The 21246-nt window shown below is 42.2% G+C and overlaps 1 protein-coding gene across 1 annotated transcript in view; it reads right to left on the bottom strand.

Moving 5' to 3' along the window:
- The window catches only part of dmxl1 (Dmx like 1), a 60955-nt gene that overhangs the window by 33367 nt on the left and 6342 nt on the right, over positions 1–21246 (bottom strand). Inside the window, exons 3-15 of the mRNA XM_077217548.1 lie at positions 17213–17445; positions 16426–17080; positions 14303–14424; positions 13532–13621; positions 13346–13433; positions 11220–11339; positions 9846–10070; positions 6553–8151; positions 6364–6474; positions 4445–4614; positions 3265–3362; positions 3022–3187; positions 2601–2829 (exon numbers count right to left, since the gene is read on the bottom strand). Coding sequence (XP_077073663.1) covers positions 2601–2829; positions 3022–3187; positions 3265–3362; positions 4445–4614; positions 6364–6474; positions 6553–8151; positions 9846–10070; positions 11220–11339; positions 13346–13433; positions 13532–13621; positions 14303–14424; positions 16426–17080; positions 17213–17445 — 3906 coding nt within the window. The remainder of the gene's footprint in view (positions 1–2600; positions 2830–3021; positions 3188–3264; positions 3363–4444; positions 4615–6363; positions 6475–6552; positions 8152–9845; positions 10071–11219; positions 11340–13345; positions 13434–13531; positions 13622–14302; positions 14425–16425; positions 17081–17212; positions 17446–21246) is intronic.

The raw sequence follows: 21246 nt of genomic DNA, 5'->3' as shown, positions 1-21246 counted from the left end.
AAAACATTGGAAAACTTTTCTTTGTAATTTTGTCAGTTAAAAAAAGTTTAAATAGAATTAACAAATCACAGATTCTTGATTTTAATGCATTTTACAAAATGTCCCAACTAATTCTGATTTGGGGTTGTAAACTGAACTTGAACTTTTTTTTTCAGTAAAATATCACATGCTTAAATCAAGATACATTTACATTTATTCATTTAGCTGACGCTTTTATCCAAAGCGACTTACAATTGCTATGTTTCAGAGGTCGCACGCCTCTGGAGCAACTAGGGGTTAAGTGTCTTGCTCAGGGACACATTGGTGTCTCGCAGTGGATTCGAACCCGGGTCTCTCACACCAAAGGCATGTGTCTTATCCACTGCGCCATCACCACCCCCAACATTTGGGAGAGAACGCAATGTTTCTCTAGATACATTTAATAGAGATGCAAAATTACTTAAAGGTGACATATTATGGCCCTTTTCACAAGATGTGATATAAATCTCTGGTGTCCCCAGAATGTGTCTGTGAAATTTCAGCTCAAAATACCAGATCATTTATTATAACTTGTCAAATTTGCCCCTTTTTGTGTGTGTCCCTTTAAATGCAAATGAGCTTTTGCTCCGCCTCCGTCCAGAAGAGGGCGGAGTCTTTACACGAGCTTCAGAAACTCCGGCAATAACAAAACAGGCCAATCTCACTCATCCAGAATCCCAGAATAACCAGTAGCGAGTGCAGCTTTACAAAGAGACTCAGGAAGAGTTTCTGAATGTTAGTGGAGACATTTATGTAGTTGTTGTGGAGTTACACTGATCATCTCATCATCATGTTGAACTTCTACACAAGTGTCCACAGTTCCTGAGGTGTTTATAAGACAGCGGTGACATGTTCTGGTCAATAGTGTTCAGTGCTCGTCTGTGCTCAACGACAGAACAGTTTCAGGCTTTGCTGGATCTTCTGCCGCTGCGTTAGAACTGCTCACTGTTGGCGCTCGAGAAACCGAATGTCGGCTGGTGTGTGTAAACGTGCAGATTAATATTATAATATTATAATAAGATCCTCTTCATACGTCAGAAGGAGCGAAATCTGATCGGCTTATTTTTGACATGCTTGCAGAGAAAGACTCACTAAACAAAGATACTGGGTTTCACTTTTCACGTTTTCTGGGTTTGTAGAAGCACCGGGGACCGATTATAGCCTGTCGGCCTGCATTTATCAGTGTCTCTGCGACGGACACAGTTACAGGTGTGTGTTTCTGGCTCCTCATGCACTGATTTAATTCCATGTTACAGAATGTTTCTCTTTCTTTTTGCAACATTTGCTCGTCTTGTAATCGTTCAGTCTCATAACGAGTGAAAGTGACGGTCATGTGACGTGCGCTCGCACCGGCCCGACATGTGACATTTGTAGAGGAAGCAGATTCTGCTCAAATGAATGTGGCCTTTGTGTGTGTGTCCGTTTGCACATTTATACTCCGTCACCGCAGATTAAATCTGTGTTTATCAGCGAGGATTAAAGGCGTAGTTGGGCTTCTGTCTTCATTTACTCATTGAGGATCCTGATTATACAGTCCTTCCAGAAATTTTTTTTTGTGATTTTTGCTGGCAAAAACTCTTGATTATGCGTCACGTTTTCTTAAAAAATGCGATGGAATATGCGGGTTATTTATGCAATTTTATGCGATGAAATTGCGGGAACTTGAAAAAACTGCGGTTTGATGAAAAAGAGAAATAAAAGTGATTCCCCAACACCCTGTTCTCACTAGACCACTGCCTTACTGTAAAGAGTCATTTCTGATTACTTCCTATGATTAGCAAGCATAACACATCACAGAAAGTGCTGGAATATTTAAATCTCATCTTGTTTATTTCAGACCTTAATAAACACACGGCTCAAACTTACAAAACATTGATGAGTCAAACAAGTTCTGTAGCTTTACAAAAGGAATATGCGACAACTACAAAATGAATAAATAAAATATAAAAAAATAAAATGTGTGTCTGGCTTCATCGCGGGGTTTGCAGCTTTTCGATGATGTTCATGTCGCGTAATTACGTAACTTCATAACGTTCCCATGGCAACAGGGGAAACGGCTGCTCGTGTGTGGAGTAAACGCAACATTTTTCAACTTTCTGCTCAGATATATGTGACTTTTTTGCAACGAAAATGTGGGGATTATGAAATCATGCGAGCCACACATTATTTGTGTGGAAATCGGCAATTTATGCGGCGCAAGTGCGGCGTATTTGAAAAAATGCGCCCCCGCATAAATGTGCAGACTTTGGCTTATTATGCTTTGAATTATGCGATCGCATAATAGTGTTTTTCTGGAGGGACTGATTATAGCACTTAAACACTGAAAAGTTCAGATTTTCATGATATGTCCCCTTTAAGAATTTTTTTTTTTGCAGTGTAACAAGCAATAGCAATCAAATCAAGGCAGTTTGTTTTCACACAACAAATTGTGATTTGTACTTAAATCCACATGAATCGAACCCCGGCCTGTGCCTTGAGTCTAATTCTGGAAAACCCCTTTCACACAGACCAGAATAAACCGGACTCTGATGTCAAGCGGTCTCAGGTCTGCAGCGAATGTTTCCCTGAGTCTCATCTCTCACCTTCATTGGGCTGCTCCAGCAGAGTGTCCAGAGCCCTGCTGTAGTCGTCTAATACCCAGAATGCCATGCTGCGCAAGAACGGGTCCTGGTGCGGTGCCATCTGGTGGTCATAACCCAACACGTGCCTCTGCAGGATCCGTTTGTAGGTGCAGGACATCTCGAACTCAGACTCGTGCAGTCGACAGATGACCAGAGCCAGCTGAAGGTCCTGCATCTTCTCTATACAAACCTGATCATGTGAACCACAGATCTCATGAGAACGCCACAGTATCGCGACTATGAAAATACGCTCAGAGGCAGACAGTTTAAACCTTCCTTTTACAAATGTAATTTTTGTGCACAATCAACTTGTCTGAGCAGGTTCAGAGAAGAATATAAAGGTGTCTAATGAGATGATCTACTGCATGAAATATTTGCAAACCTCAACAGCATCTTTCAGGGATCCAGCCAGCAGAAAGAAAGCCGCAGAATGTTGGAAGCGTTGTTTTCCGAGGAGAGAGAAAGCGTTCTTCAGAGCCGCTTTCCTCCAGCGATCTTCACTGAAGTTATTGCTGAAGAACGTGGTCATCTTTGAGTTCTGGTGAGACCTTCAACACACAGAAGCTCTCAGTGAACTGAAGCCTTGCTGACGGGGGAATGACACTTCAACATGTGTGTGAGTTACCTGTACAGTCCCCAAACCACAGCTTTCTTCTTCATGGCCAGATAAAACAAGGCTGCGTCTAACGGGTCGTTGTTTCTCTGATAAGCAGCTTTTGCTACCTGGTAGGAGACAGAAGATCACGCATTATTAACATGTTTGGGTTTCAGAAGCACAAGTAAAGCTGTAAAAGTATGATCAGCATTTAAACAAACACCCAGTATGCCCGAGATGCGCACCCCCTTTTCTGATTTGTTTCAAAATGACATTGACGTCTTGCATGAAAAAAGTCTAGTAAAGTTTAGTTTAGTGATCTCAATGAAACTCAAGGTTCTGAAAAACAGAGACGTCGGATATAGTGCACATGCACACAGAAAAACAATTAAATAAGCAGATTGGACAATCTGTGTAAGAGAGGTAATGAATTTAGGGATATTAGATGCTTGAGTTTAGGTCATGCTATCCCAGTTATTAGCTAAGAGTTTGAGAAAATGACTAAGTTTGCCATCAGGAATTTTGCAGCCTTCAATAACTCTTTACACTGCAAAAATCTCTGCAGTCCAAATATCTAAACATTCTTAAATCAAGAAGAATTTACTAGATGAGTAAAATGACATAGGAATTTCTATATCGTTTTCTGATAAAAAAAAAATCAAAATTAAGAGTTTTTGCTTAAAATAAGCAAAATTATCTGCCAATGGGGTAAGAAAAATAATCTTGTTTTCCATTTGAATTAAGTTTTTTTTTTTACCCCATTGGCAGATAGTTTTGCTTATTTTAAGCTAAAACTCATTTAATTTAGTTTTATTTTATTTTTTAAGGAAACAAGATATTCTTTTCTTGTCATTTTACTTATCTTGTAAATGTATCTTGATTTAAGAATGTTTAGATATTTGGACTGGAAACAAGACAAAAATACCAAGTAAGAAAGGTTACCATACCATATGGTTCACTGCAAAAATACTTTTCTTTACTCAGCATTTTTGTTTTGTTTCCAGTCCAAATATCTAAACATTCTTTAAATTAAGATACATTTACTGGAGACAATAAATAATCACACAGACAGAATGCATGCATCTCCAACACATTAAAACAGACTGCAAACATGAAAGTTTAATTTACTCAAGTTTCCCACATGTACCAATTCTAGCTAATTGTACTCATTACTTAATATGCATAGAAAAAGGAATCAGTTACAACAGACCTTCTCAATGCATCTGCGAAGTTTATTGGTGCTCCGCAGCCACCAGCCCACGCCCATGGCCCTCAGCTCCGGCCACGTGGGATCTGCTTTCTGCAGCGCCGGGAGCATGTTGAGCAGCTCCTCTTCAGCCTCAGAGTGGAACGCCCAGGCGAAGTGACAGGTGGACAATCCTGCAGACCAGCAGCAGCTATTGAGTTACCCAGACAAACTCCTCCCACAATACTCGCCCGACATACTCCTGCCACAATACTCCCCCGACATACTCCTGTCACAATACTCGCCCGACATACTCCTGTCACAATACTCCCCCGACATACTCCTCCCACAATACTCCCCCGACATACACCTGCCACAATACTCGCCCGACATACTCCTGTCACAATACTCGTCCGACATACTCCTCCCACAATACTCCCCCGACATACACCTGCCACAATACTCCCCCGACATACTCCTCCCACAATACTCCCCCGACAAACTCCTGTCACAATACTCCCCCTACATACTCCTCCCACAATACCCCCCCGACAAACTCCTGTCACAATACTCCCCTGACATACTCCTGCCACAATACTCCCCCGACATACACCTGCCACAATACTCCCCCTACATACTCCTCCCACAATACCCCCCCGACAAACTCCTGTCACAATACTCCCCTGACATACTCCTGCCACAATACTCCCCCGACATACACCTGCCACAATACTCCCCCGACATACTCCTGTCACAATACTCCCCCGACATACTCCTGTCACAATACTACCCCGACATACTCCTCCCACAATACTCCCCCGACAAACTCCTGTCACAATACTCCCCCTACATACTCCTCCCACAATACCCCCCCGACAAACTCCTGTCACAATACTCCCCTGACATACTCCTCCCACAATACTCCCCCGACAAACTCCTGTCACAATACTCCCCCTACATACTCCTGTCACAATACTCCCCCGACAAACTCCTGTCACAATACTCCCCCGACATACTCCTCTCACAATACTCCCCCGACAAACTCCTGTCACAATACTCCCCCGACATACTCCTCCCACAATACTCCCCTGACATACTCCTCCCACAATACCCCCCGACATACTCCTCCCACAATACTCGTCCGACATACTCCTCCCACAATACTCCCCCGACATACACCTGCCACAATACTCCCCCGACAAACTCCTGTCACAATACTCCCCCGACAAACTCCTGTCGCAATACTCCCCCGACATACTCCTCCCACAATACTCCCCGACATACTCCTCCCACAATACTCCCCCGACAAACTCCTGTCACAATACTCGCCCGACAAACTCCTGTCACAATACTCGCCCGACAAACTCCTGTCACAATACTCCCCCTACATACTCCTGCCACAATACTCCCCGACAAACTCCTGTCACAATACTCGCCCGACATACTCCTCCCACAATACTCGCCCGACATACTCATGTCACAATACTCCCCTGAGAAACTCCTGTCACAATACTCTCCCGACAAACTCCTGTCACAATACTCCCCGACATACTCCTCCCACAATACTCGCCCGACATACTCCTATCACAATACTCCCCCGACATACTCCTGTCACAATACTCCCCCGACAAACTCCTGTCGCCATACTCCCCCGACATACTCCTGTCACAATACTCGCCCTCCATACTCCTGTCACAATACTCCCCCGAGAAACTCCTGTCACAATACTCCCCCGACATACTCCTGTCACAATACTCCCCCGACAAACTCCTGTCAAAATACTCCCCGACATACTCCTCCCACAATACTCGCCCGATATACTTCCTGGACATTCTCCCCGACATACTTCCTGGACATTCTCCCCGACATACTTCCTGGACATTCTCCCCGACATACTCCGGGACAACGATACAGAACCACAATCGAAATCCTTGTAATCATACCTTGACAGGAAAGCTGAGCTCGATGAACCGGGGGCAGAGACGTCAGGAGGAAGGTGTGCAGGCGAACGGCCAGCAGGAACTTCAGTCCGCATTCATCCAGTGTCTCTCCACCTGAAAAAAGATCAGATTTATCACATCCAACACATCTATACAAATGAACAACTGCAATCATCAATAAAAGATAATGACCTTTGCCCTTTCCTTGACTCTCTCCAATGTCGGTGCTGGTGGAGGCGATGGTGTCTGCCAAGGCCATCAGAGACATCTGCTCCATCCGGGTCAGGCCCGGCAGACTGGAGTGAAGCAGGTGTCCGGATAGCACTTGTGCGTGCTCCGAGCCGAAAAACGTGGGGCTGTACTTCGATAGATCAATGACTTTAGCGTTAGCATCTTCCTCGTCTGCATCAAATGGGTCCATGTCATCGGCACTGACGCCGGGGTTCGAGAAGAGCTCATCGTAAGCGACACTTTGGCTGGATGTACTGGCGCCGTGAGCGCTCACACTGTCCGTTCTTTCTTTGGCACTGGGGGCCGTTTCATCATCAGCGGCTAACAGCGCATACAACGGCAGGGGCGGGATCGAGTCGATCTCGGTGTAGTCCGAGCTCTCGCCCTTGCTGAACATCTTTGGGTCTCTGGTGGTGCTTCCGCTGGCGCTAATCGTGAGTGAGCGCAGACGGCGCTCCTGGTTGACAGTGGTGTCCTTCAGAGACACAATCTCTCCGGCGATGCACTTTACAAGATGGGAAAGAATGGCTTTGGCCCGTCGCATCTTTCCGAGGTCCATGAGCTCCAACAGCTGCACCGGATGATACTGGGGCAAAGTGGGAAAGAGGTGGTGCGCGGCCTCGAACAACCCAGAATCCTCCATCTCAGCTGGGAGGTCATACACGGTTCTCTTTCCACTGAGTTTCTGAGCCAAACTAGTCATGGACCTGGTGAGGGTCTTTTTAGAAGGATTCGGACTAAGTCCCTCCTGTTTCAGAGACATCACGCTGCTGGTACCGATGCTGTTCTCTCCGGTGGTGAGCGCCGGCTGCCATTGGGAATAGACGTGCATCTCACAGTCCATCCCGACTACTAAGATCCCATCTCGCACCCAAGACAGAGAGACAGGAATGGGTGGCGAACCCTCAACGGACGACACTAGATCCACCACTCTGAGAAGAACCAGGCGGGAGCAGTGGCGCTCCCTACTGCTATCGGACAGTCCCAAATCTGGAGGTTTTCCCGAAAGCAACCCGTACATGTAAAGCTTGGATCCCAGACCCACGGTTAATATATGAGAACCGTCTTCTCTGGAAACCCAGTCTAAGTGGACCTTCCTCTTCCCACTGACAATTAAGCAATCGTTATTTAACAAGCCATCCCTCAGTACCATCAGGCTTTTATCGCAGTCATTACTACTCGGGCTGTAAGAGCCGTTGACCTTCAGGATCTGTTCCAGCATCCACTGGGAGCCGCCGGTGGAGTCGCACTGGAATATGCTCACGTTCATGAGTGGCTCGCCAGAAACCGATCCGTTGTTCTGGTGCGCTACGGCGACTCTGCTGGTGTGGCAGCAACTGAGACCCATTATCTGACCGCTAACGCTCAGAGCGCTAGTGCTAGCCATGCCGTCCTCCACTAGCAAAGGCCACTCCTCCCAGATGTACGCCAGCTCTCCAGAGCTATCGGGGTCAGAGACAGAGCTACACCTCCAGAACCGGACAGATCCGTCAGAGCAAGATGTGGCCAGCAGATACGGAGCCTGGCCAGCCGGCTGCAGAGATGAAGAGCTCAAATGTCCTGCAAGGCAAATGTTTTTCAGATAATCTGTCAGAATATAAACATAGAGGGTGTGTTGACTGTTTGTCTATGTTCTGAAAAGTTATACAAAAATAAATTAAAAATAAAAAGAATATAAAAATAGAACACATTAGGGCTGTTTTATTTATATAGCGCTTTTTACAATACAGATTGTTTCAAAGCAGCTTTACAGTGATAACAGGAAAATAATGCAACAAAGTTTGTTTCTAGAAGAAAATATCATCACAGTCCAGTAGGGATGTCACGATTCTTCTTGATTCGATTAAGTTTCGATTAAGGTCCCGGTTCGATTCGATTCTCGATTTTTACATTTACTTTTTTTAAAGCCGAAACCGGCCAATCAGGATGCTCTCTGTCTTACATGCGCTTCATGAGGCACACAAGCAAGGTCTCTCGCTCTCTCCCTCTCTGCCGTGCACGCGCTATACAGTTTGGAGCACAGTTTTTTCTTGCTCGCTCGCTCTAGATTCCGGGAGATTTGAACTAATTTGCGTGCATCAGGGAGCCGCTATCAATATGCGGGAGACTCCCGGAACTTCCGCGAGACTTGGGATGTCTGCAAACTGTGGCTTTTTTGAAGCGCGAACGTTGTCAACATAACTCACTGGAAATCCAAAAAACGTCCACACCTGCGACTTCAACGAAAGAGGAGGGGGTTCAAGTTCTGTCGATGGGTCTCCTGCATCTGCAGTTGCCATGCTATCTCTTGAGTGTCTGTAGGTAAGTTAGAGGAGGTTGACCATAGACTAGCAGCACTTCAACACGCGTGTTTTTTTCCGCTTGGCACGCCGACCGGCCGTGACATGGGGGCGTGGCAGCATCGACGATTCCATTTTTTAATTCGAAGTTCGAGATTGTTAATTAATTTCGATCGAAATCGTGACACCCTTACAGTCCAGCTTAAATATCTGCTAGAATATAAACATAGAACACATTAGCGCTGTCCTCAACCAAAGATTTTTCTAGTCCACTAGTAGTTGTGCATTTAAGCCGATTAGTCGACTAATCACGTGTTTAAATTAATAAGCCATAAATTAGGGCTCCACAACGATAACACACATCATTCCAGGAAATCCCTATGAGCACCACACTCTCTGTCTCTGAATAAACAGAAGATTGAAACGCTTTGATTGACGAAACATGAGTAATAAACACACGACTGCCTTATTCTGTGTCAGAAACACATAATCTCACAGAAGGAGGAGTTCAGATGTCCTGATGAAGTGAGTCTGGAGTAAAAGGACAAATGCATAAATGCATAAAAATTTATGTTTTATTTAACATATTTAGTTATTTGAGGTTTGCATAGTATTCTGATTCTGCATTTCGCTGATTTTATTCATTTTGAGGAATATTTAATCTTTTATTGAATTTTGTGCGAGTGAGATGAGTAAATGCACGCTTACATGCAGTCTAGAACCACAATAACCATCATGTTTACACACACCTCTGCAATTCCATTTGTCTCAACATGGGGACAAGAGAGCGGTCAGTCAATAAATGGGAAAACAAAGTAACTAGCGTTACTTATTTGAAAAAGTAACTGAGATATTTTGTTGTAAATTTGAAAAGTAATGCATAACTTGTTACTTCAAAAAGTAATCATTACAAGTTACTAGTAATGAGTTACCCTCGACACGGATCACATGCACACAGATGTATTGTGGCTTCACCTGCAGCAGGAGTCACTCGAATGACTTCCACACCCTGCGGCACGTCGAGCTCCTGGCTGAACACCTTCGTGCTGGTCAGCGCGAGGCGGCAGGCGCTCTGGAGGTTGGATGTGCTGGGTTTCGATCTCTGGACATGCGGTGAGCCGGCCGTCTCAAAGTTGAACTGTGAGCAGTTTGTGGGTGATGGAGACACAGTCTCTCTTTGTGCTGGAGTTTGAGTTTGCTCTGAAAGAACGGAAATAAATCTGTTTAATCGACAGAAAGAGTCAAATATAATGATTGTGAGCATAACCTTTCATCGAAATGTCCTTCCCTTATAGCTGACATAATGTTAAACTAGTGATCATCCTGTTATATAGGCTTTATTTCATCAAACATGTCAAGTCAGGTTCATTTATACAGCGCTTTTAACAATATAGAGTTTCACAGCAGCTTTACAGTGATAATAGGAGATTACAGTAACAGAGATTGTTTTGGCTTTACAGCAGATCTAGAATAAAGTTATAGTTAGTTTTGATTGATTCACTTCTATTGCAAAGATCATTATTTATCTATTTAATTATTTATTTTTATAAGGACAACATATTAATCAACATTTCTGTAAATGTGCCAGTGTTAGCCAGGTGTCTAATGTTCTAAACCTGTTTCGAAATGTTTTTGAAACCTTCAAATCGATAAAAAGTACATTACGAGCACCTGATAACTCCATAAAGACAGCAATAACATCAACAGAAGAATTCTCAGCACAGGACACAAGCCATGCGAGGCAACAGTGAACGGCAAAACATCCGCACATTAATTCAGTAACAGCAATCAGCATTTACACACAAATAGCCATACAAGCAAACAAAGCGACAACACAGGAATAAACAATAAACATATGTAAAACACAGCAACAGTATATTAATCTCAATCAAATATTAGACACACAATTACGGGTTAATAACATAGTAACATGCAATATAAGTTTAATATCTAAATATCTGCAATATCTAAAACAGCACTATATGAAACATACTAACTTATTAACTTAGCGGCCGCTAACACACACCGTTCTAACAGAAAACACACTTTTAATGTGTTCTGGTCGTTCATTCACACACAACAGTGTTTGAGCTCGAGAACACACACTCTGAAACAGGATCCAAGTGCAGGCGCTGAAAAAATGTTGAAAAGCGTGATCATCTCCATGTAAACTTAAAAAAAAGTGAATCTGAAAACAGTGACGGCGCACGTTACATGTTTAGTCTACAGATATGCGCGTAGCTCCTGATACTGAACATAGCTACTGAGAATGACTGAGTTTTGAGAATCAAGACCACTTGGAAGCATGTCACATTATATAAACCTTTCTTAATAAAATCCATTACAAACCCATAATGACGGGAACGGCGTCTAACTGTAGATGCCACATGTGCAGGAGTGATCTGGCGTTCTCGGAGATCTCCACCACCACCAGGAAGAAGCGAGCGGAGAACAGCGTCCGGCTGGGAACTGACACAAACACAAGCGTTTACCACACAGAAACACAACCAACACCGGATACGTTTACATGCACAACTTTTGTTTTAATCGGACTGAACTCATTCCTTTTGATGAGTCTGAATGTAGTGTTTACATGAACACTGAACATGTGATCGGGTTGATGTGTGCGTTTATATGTCACAAGCTTCAAATCAGAATTGATTTTTTTACATGTACACAATGCACGAATATACAGAGTTTCCTGATGTCTGCGCATAATAACTATTCTCATACATTAGTTCTTTGTTTATTTTAAACAGCAGACTTGATATTTATCCATTTCTGGTCATAATTGATGAGCGTATGAGCCGTTGTGCCGCTGCTTATATTGATCACACAGTAAAAATGGCCAAAACCAGTCGTGTGTGTGTGTGTGTGTGTGTGTGTGTGTGTGTGTGTGTGTGTGTGTGTGTGTGTGTGTGTGTGTGTGTGTGTGTGTGTGTGTGTGAAGCGAGCGCTGGTGGCGTCGTCCTGCTCCACTTCACACACACAGGATTATAGGAGGACGAGACACTCGTTTATACCAAACTTTATTCAACAGGAGGAACAGCTCGATCAGCGCAATCACGCTATTTCTACATCATTACGTTATTCTATTTCAACGTCGTTGCGCTATTTCCACGTCAGTACGCTATTTCAACGTCATTGCACTATTTCTACATCAGTACGTTATTTCTACGTCAGTACATTATTTCTACGTCAGTACATTATTTCTACGTCAGTACGCTATTTCTACGTCAGTATGTTATTTCTACGTCATTACGCTATTTCTACGTCAGTACGCTATTTCTACGTCAGTACATTATTTCTACGTCATTGCGCTATTTCTACGTCAGTACGCTATTTCTACGTCAGTACGTTATTTCTACGTCAGTACATTATGTCTACGTCAGTACGTTATTTCTACGTCAGTACGTTATTTCTACGTCAGTACGCTATTTCTACGTCAGTAAATTATTTCTACGTCAGTACGTTATTTCTACGTCAGTACATTATTTCTACGTCAGTACGTTATTTCTACGTCAGTACGTTATTTCTACGTCAGTACGCTATTTCTACGTCAGTATGTTATTTCTACGTCATTACGCTATTTCTACGTCAGTACGCTATTTCTACGTCAGTACATTATTTCTACGTCATTGCGCTATTTCTACGTCAGTACGCTATTTCTACGTCAGTACGTTATTTCTACGTCAGTACATTATTTCTACGTCAGTACGTTATTTCTACGTCAGTACGCTATTTCTACGTCAGTAAATTATTTCTACGTCATTGCGCTATTTCTACGTCAGTACGTTATTTCTACGTCATTACGCTATTTCTACGTCAGTAAATTATTTCTACGTCATTGCGCTATTTCTACGTCAGTACGCTATTTCTACGTCAGTATGTTATATCTACGTCATTACGCTATTTCTACGTCAGTACGTTATTTCTACGTCATTACGCTATTTCTACGTCATTGCGCTATTTCTACGTCAGTACGCTATTTCTACGTCATTACGCTATTTCTACGTCAGTACTTTATTTCTACGTCAGTACTTTATTTCTACGTCAGTGCTTTATTTCTACGTCATTACGCTATTTCTACGTCAGTACTTTATTTCTACGTCAGTACGCTATTTCTACGTCAGTACTTTATTTCTACGTCAGTACTTTATTTCTATGTCATTACGCTATTTCTACGTCAGTACGCTATTTCTACGTCAGTACGCTATTTCTACATCATTGCACATGTGCAGTCCTTTCAGCTTCAGTTTTCAATCCGATCAAGTGTTCATGTTCTCTCGATCGGATTAGAAAAGGAATAAAACGCCCCTTTCAATCCGATCGAAATCTCATTGGGATCGAGCTCAACCGCATCTATTAAGGCGTTTACATGAAGGCTTTTCAGTGCGATTGAGCCGTCAGTCCCATTACTAATTTGGTTGCATGTAAACGTAGCCGGTGAGTAATCAGAGAGAATGATCTCCTACCAGAATCCTGCAGGCAATCGTCTATTTTCACATTTCCCAAGATCAGGTCTTCCTCAAACACGTGCAACAGCTGCGTCTCTTTCCCCTGCTGAACCAACAGTGAGAGAGACAGTGAGCACTGAGCATTGTGGGAAACGATATGACACTCTTCTGTTAGTAACAGTCAGTAGTGGATCTTAAACGTACAAAGTCAGTGATGGCGTCAAGCTCGATAATGCAGCCTGGTCTGGCCGTCGACTGCTGGCTGATGATATTAAACACCTCGCTGACAGATTTCTGGAGGAACAAGACATGATACATGTATGCAGGACTCTACTATTTGAAAAATAAATAGTGTGTGTGTGTGTGTGTGAGTGTGTGTGTGATGTGTTTCTTCAGCTGGAAACACTGAACAGAAAGCGCTCAGCACTCGCTCAGATCAAGAGCGGCTGGTGTTTGTGATGATCAATATGTAGATGTAGTGAGTAGAAGTGAGTGTGTGTGTGTGTGTGTGTGTGTGTGTGTGTGTGTGTGTGTGTGTGTGTGTGTGTGTGTGCGTGTGTGTGTGTGTGTGTGGATGTAGTGAGTAGAAGTGTGTTTCAGAATGTCAGTTTGCTGTTGTGTTTTCATGTAGTTCATTACGCTGTGTGTTGAAGTGTGTTTTCTCAGGTTACTGATGCACGAACACAGTTTTATGCAATATTGTAACATCATCTTCCTTGCATGCATAAAAGTTTATGCACTTTAAAAAGTGAATGTCATTTAATTTCAATAAAAGATGCGATGCTTCATTTGGTTTACATATTTGCTTATTGCGCTCGCTTGCGCCCTCTTGTGGACATAGACAATACAGTACTCTCTTCCTCTAACATAAATATTAGCAAAAGCGATGCTTAAAGTAAAATATTCGAATTTAGCTTTTCAGCCATTTTGAGAGACCTATTTAACACATCGATATAAAGCCGGGTTCATTCTTACGGAGATGTCGGGGTTGGAGAGTTCACTCAGCAGTTTTTTGGCCTCGATGATGGCCTGATACAGTCTCAGCGAGTGTCCGTCACTGGCGATGAAGCAGGCGCTGGGTGAGTTTCCATACACACCTATGGGAAAGAAATTAAATATGAATAGACCAACATCCAACATCCAATCAGAAAAAAAGTGCATCAATTAAACTTTTAGAGATGCACAGTAAACATTCATAAGCTGAATACACAGTTATGAATATTCTATGCAGCGGAGACTGACGGCACAGCGCAGATGTGTTTCCAGCTCGCTTATTAAAGGATGGAACCTCCAAAAATATCCCAAATAATCCGCACAGAGTGCTTTTTCCTGTACTATACTCTTACTTTCTTTTTTTTTACTTGAGACTGTCGGGCTGAACTAATCAGAATTCTAGAAGAAACTGCAAAGGTTTCCGCAGTGAATTTTGCTTTTATTAAGGTTTTATTTAAAATCCTCAAGTTCGATTCAAATCGATTCTTGGGGTCACGATTCGATTCAAAATTGATTTTCTTCAATTCCATATATGCATAGATTTAAAATCCATGATTAAAAAAAAACTATGCATATATCGAACAGCGGAGAATTTAGTTTAAATTATTAACACCTCATAACTGTGTTAATTAATCTACCTCGCTCCCGCTCAGCTTTCATATTCACCGCTCACGCGCGTCTTTTACATCATTAAAATAAGTGAGCATCAAGTCGACAGACATATCTATAAAAGGAAATGATTATCATCTGGATCTGGTTTCCACTTTTATAATGGATAGATGCACTTTTATGATGAATAGATGCATTTTTATGATGAATAGATGCATTTTTATGATGGACAGATGCACTTTTATGATGAATAGATGCATTTTTATGATGAATAGATGCATTTTTATGATGAATAGATGCATTTTTATGATGGATAGATGCACTTTTATGATGAATAGATGCATTTTTATGATGGACAGATGCACTTTTATGATGGATAGATGCACTTTTATGATGGACAGATGCACTTTTATGATGGATAGATGCACTTTTACGATGGACAGATGCACTTTTACGATGGACAGATGCACTTTTATGATGGATAGATGCACTTTTATGATGGATAGATGCACTTTTATGATGAATAGATGCACTTTTATGATGGACAGATGCACTTTTATGATGGACAGATGCACTTTTATGATTGGAAAGATGCACTTTTATGATGGACAGATGCACTTTTATGATGGACAGATGCACTTTTATGATGGACAGATGCACTTTTATGATGGATAGATGCACTTTTATGATGGACAGATGCACTTTTATGATGGACAGATGCACTTTTATGATGGATAGATGCACTTTTATGATGGACAGATGCACTTTTATGATGGACAGATGCACTTTTATGATGGACAGATGCACTTTTATGATGGACAGATGCACTTTTATGATGGATAGATGCACTTTTATGATGAATAGATGCACTTTTATGATGGATAGATGCACTTTTATGATGGATAGATGCACTTTTATGATGGACAGACGCACTTTTATGATGGACAGATGCACTTTTATGATGAATAGATGCACTTTTATGATGGACAGATGCACTTTTATGATGAATAGATGCACTTTTATGATGAATAGATGCACTTTTATGATGGACAGATGCACTTTTATGATGGACAGATGCACTTTTATGATGGACAGATGCACTTATATGATGGACAGATGCACTTTTATGATGGACAGATGCACTTTTATGATGGACAGATGCACTTTTATGATGGACAGATGCACTTTTATGATGGACAGATGCACTTTTATGATGGACAGATGCACTTTTATGATTGGAAAGATGCACTTTTATGATGGACAGATGCACTTTTATGATGGATAGATGCACTTTTATGATGGATAGATGCACTTTTATGATGAATAGATGCACTTTTATGATGGATAGATGCATTTTTATGGACTTCAAAACAGAAACAGCCATTCAATGCCATTATAAAGCTTGAAAGAGACAACTTTTGGGTGAACTATCCCTTTCTTTTGTGAATCGCCCCCCCCATCCCCACCCCTACCTTAACCAATGAAAGCGTGCTCACCGAGGCAGTTGCTGGGGATGAGCGCGGGCAGCCAGGCCACGTTAGCGAAGGCCGACGCGTGCAGCGAGTTTATCCTTGCTAGCTCCGACACGCCTCCCGAGAACGACAGCGGTCCCACCGGATCCACGCGCCACAGGATCAGCTCGCTGTACACGGCGTTAGGGTCCTGTGAGACGCCTCCGGATGACACTCGGCTCCTGCGGGCCGGGTCCGGCGGGCGGGGCAGATTAGCGTCAGGTGTCCTCAGGGCGTTGTGGTGAGACGTGGTTAGCAGCAGCGGCAGCAGCGAGTGGCAGGCCAGGTCGTTCAGGTGGAAGCGATGGCCACAGTATCGGGACTGATGGGACACGCTGAGCACCGTAGAGAAGCCCGAGTCCTCGGCGAAGCTGACGGCCCACTGGTTGAGGGATCCGTCGGCGTGTTTGGAGATCATCAGGACGCTGGGCGTGAAGATGCTGAGGCGAAGGCTGTTGGATGAGGGTTTGCTCTGACTGATCAGCGCCGAGGACGAGTGTGTGAGACCCGCGGGCCGCTGACGCCCGTGCTGGATCGCCAGGTCCACGTTTTTGTTGCAGGCGTACATGACCACGCTGCGGCTGAGCGAGTTGGCGTCACCGGTGGGGAAGGCCACGGGAATTCTGGAGACGAAGGACACCTGAAACAGAAAACTCATTCAGTCAAGCCAACTTTATTTATTAGGCGCTTTATACAAGATGGTTTCAAAGCAGCGATAGGAGGGAAATGATTCGATGATGCAAACGTCTGCACATCACAGCTGTGGCTGTACCTGTGCTTGTCGGAACATGCCGGGCTGGTACTCGTCCAGCCAGTCGACGTGCCACACCAGCAGCGAGCCGTCCATCGGGTGTATGCTGAACAGCATATCAGCTCCTCGGGTCCAGTCTCCCAGCAGAACATCCACCTGATGATCCACAGCGGCACCATACTCGCTACGGCCCTCCTCGTCCACATCTGCACATAAGACAGAGCCTTCATACACTGCAAGACATGCTTTTCTTACTTAGTATTTTTGTCTTGTTTCCATTCCAAATATTTGAAAAATTCTTAAAGGTGCAGTGTGTAATTTTAGCGGCATCTAGTGGTGAGGTTGTGAATTGCACCCAACAGAAGTTACGGTGGCCGACGGGAAGTGATGTCGTCGTCTGTGACAGCAGAGAGTAGCCAGTTAAGCAATGAGGTTTCTTTACAAAGATAAATTAAGAAATTATATTTACTTAATTATTCAGTAAAATGATATGTTATTGTTAATATTATTGTTACTTGTTCATCATTGTGTCAGTGTTTTATTCGCTGACTTTAGCAGCTTCTTTACACGAAGAACAACATAGTGACGAAACGCGTTTGTCCGTTCAGGGCCACCGTAGAAACATGTGGATGTAATAAACACATAACGGTTCATTATGTAAGCTCTTTATACACCACTGAAAACAGTTATGTCTATGATATTGCATTTCTGTCAAAAGATCCTCCTAAATATTACACAATGCACCTTTAAATCAAGATGCATTTGCTAGATGAGTTTTCTAGGGTAATAAATCAGAATTAAGTGATTTTTTTGCTTTAAAAAAGCATAATGATCTGCCAATGGGATAAGAAAAATAATCTTGTTTCTGTTTGAATTAACATTATTTTTCTTCCCCCATTGGCAGATAATTTTGCTTCTTTTTTTAAGCAACAACTCTTTTAATTTTGATTGATTTCCCCAGAAAACAAGACATAATATTTTATGGCATTTTACTCATCTAGTAAATGCATCTTGATTTAAGAATTTGTAGATTTTTGGACTGGAAACAACACAAAAAAACTGAGTAAGAAAAGCATTTTTGATGCATGCGAATCCTCGTAGGCTTATTAGTGTACAAATGTCACACAACAACAGCTTTTTTACCCACGCAATATGCGTTTATGAACATCTAGTGCTCTAGTGTGACTTAAATCTCAGATCACAGTACGAGTCATTTCATAACACACATCACACAACGCCTTTTATCCAATGTGCAACATTTCCATTGTTTTTCAATGTTAACACTAGGAGTGAAACGGGTCGCAGTTGATCCGCGATGCGTGAATCACGCGTGTGATTCGCAGATTAACTGCTAAATTTAACCCTCATAGAGTGTAAGTTTATAATTCGGACATATTTTTCTTGGTAATTTACACATTCAAAAAATTTTAAATGCAGAAAAAACAGCACACTGAGAGAGAGAGAGAGAGAGAGAGGGAGAGAGAGAGAGAGTGAGAGAGAGAGAGAGAGAGAGAGGGAGAGAGAGAGAGAGAGAGTGAGAGAGAGTGAGAGAGAGAGAGAGAGAGAGGGAGAGAGAGGGAGAGAGAGAGAGAGAGAGAGAGAGAGAGAGGGGGAGAGAGAGAGAGAGAGAGAGAGAGAGGGAGAGAGAGAGAGAGAGAGAGAGAGGGAGAGGGAGAGAGAGAGAGTGAGAGAGAGTGAGAGAGAGACAGAGAGAGAGAGAGAGTGAGAGATTTTTTGATTTTTAAAATTCCCTTTTTATTACAAATATTCACATATCACAAACCAAACAAAATAAATAAAAACACCACAGAACAATTCCAAAAAAAACTAACAAAACAAAAAACAAAACAAAAACAAAAACGGCTAAAAGGGGAAATATAACTCTTCTTCAACAACTTCACAAATGACCCCGTTTAAACACCAAATTGCTTCAAAAGTTAAAAGATCATGCATTAATCTGTAGTAATGATAGTCAATCAAAACCCTTGATTTGACTAATTTAATAAAAACAGCTTCTAAACTACTAAGAACATTCTGTTCCACCTTTTCCTTCCTTGTAATATAAATTGCCATTTTAGCTTGACCCAACAGGAAATTGAACAAACAAGACTTCTGACTGTGTTTTTTAACATATTTAACACCACAAATAAACACTTTCATTGAAAAAATTACATTAAAAGAAGTGAAAAACATATCCAAGATATTAAAAAGAGGTTGTAACCGGTCACAGTGCAAAAACGCATGAAAAATCGTCTCTTTGTGTACACAAAAAGGACAAGCTTCAGTAACATCATCGTTAATCAAAGAAATAAAAGCATTAACAGCAATAGCACCATGTAGCAATCTCCACTGTAAATCTCCAGTTTTCTTGACCAATGGTGATTTATATAATGCTCTCCATTCAGGTTTTTCATTATCCTCAAGATTAAGAGCCTTACGCCATGGAGTGTCACATTTGTTATTTAAAGATGTTTTGTTAAAAGCCTTCACACAACATTTGTACATGTCCTTACCCAGTGCAGAGTTTGGACCCACAACTATGAACTCTTCACACTCTAACAGTACACCACTGCACTCCCCTAACCTCGGGGACAGACTCAAATTGGGAAAAGGATCTTTACAATCAGGCTGAATAGATCCCTTAGAGTATAAGTCCAAGAGTTCTGTTTCCTCTCCAGTGAGGGCTGATCTCCATTTCTCAACTGCTCTAGTAGCTGTTCGGTGTGATTTGATACCGAGACGCTCAGCGATGGCAGTCACATTTTTAAAAGCAGGGCCCGTTATTTGATGCAAATGTTCAATTTGTACCACCTTTGCATTACACAAAGTCCTTTCAGGAATGGCAAAAGACATCTCACACGTTAGGTCCAGTCGTGAGCCAATGACCAAAGGCTCCTGTAGTAGCCAAAACAAGGAGGATGAGTTGTTTTCTCTGCTTATTTGAAATAGAGACCATACTTTGAAAAGATTACGGTAGAAGATTGGAGAATCACGCAGTTTAAGTCTCTGAGGATCCGACCAGAATAAAGCTTTATCCAGTCCCAGTCCATCAATATTTCGAAGGATTGCACAGGCAGCACCAGTCCAACTTGAATCATCGGAGTACTTTAAGAGTCTTTGTACAAACTGCAGGCGAAAGGCAGCTGTTCTGCTTTGCAGGTGTATTAGTCCAAGTCCCCCTTCGTCTTTAGACAGGTACAACACACTTTTTGGTATCCAATGCATTCTGTCCCAGAAAAAGTCAATTAAAATGGACTGAATTTTTATTAAAACTTCAGCTGGGGGGTCTATACAGGCCAAACGATGCCAAAGTGCAGAGGCGACCAGATTATTAATTATCAAGATACGTCCTTTATAGGACATTTTAGGGAGTAGAAACCTCCACTTATCTAGTCGCCCTTTGACTTTTTCAATGACACCTTCAAAATTCTTTTTCACATAATTGTCATCACCCAGAAAGACTCCCAAATATTTGAAACCATTTCTGGTCCAATTCAACCCATCAGGAAGCCTTGGTTCAAAACCTGCCCATTTTCCGACTAAAATGGCTTCACTTTTTCCCCAATTTACCTTTGCAGAAGACAGTGACTTAAAATCATTTAAAATCTTCAACATCACACTGATATCTTTACAATCACTGATCAAAACAATGACATCATCAGCATAAGCTGAAATCTTAAAAGTATTAGCACAGTTGGGAATACACAGTCCATGTACATTAGCTCTTAGCTTGTTCAACAAGGGTTCTATGGCAAGGGTATACAGCATACCTGAGAGTGCACAGCCCTGTCTTACACCCCTATTCACCTTAAATGGAGAGCATAAATCACCATTGATCTTCAATACACTCTCAACGCTACAATACATAACTTTTATCATAGAAATAAAATCCGAATTAAAACCAAAAGCTTCTAGAACACTCCACAAATAACTATGTTCTACTCTGTCGAAAGCTTTTTCTTGGTCAATTGATATCATTCCAAAATCCAAATCAAAGAGTTTTCCACAGTCTAAAATGTCTCTTATAAAAGAAACATTATCAAAAATCTTCCTAC

Source organism: Siphateles boraxobius, unplaced genomic scaffold (assembly GCF_051911475.1).
Source record: "Siphateles boraxobius isolate OS27281-9 unplaced genomic scaffold, OSU_SipBor_1 74, whole genome shotgun sequence".
Taxonomy (NCBI): Eukaryota; Metazoa; Chordata; class Actinopteri; order Cypriniformes; family Leuciscidae; genus Siphateles; species Siphateles boraxobius.
The sequence above is the reverse complement of the archived record's forward strand: the minus strand, read 5'-3'. Positions and strand labels throughout refer to the sequence as shown.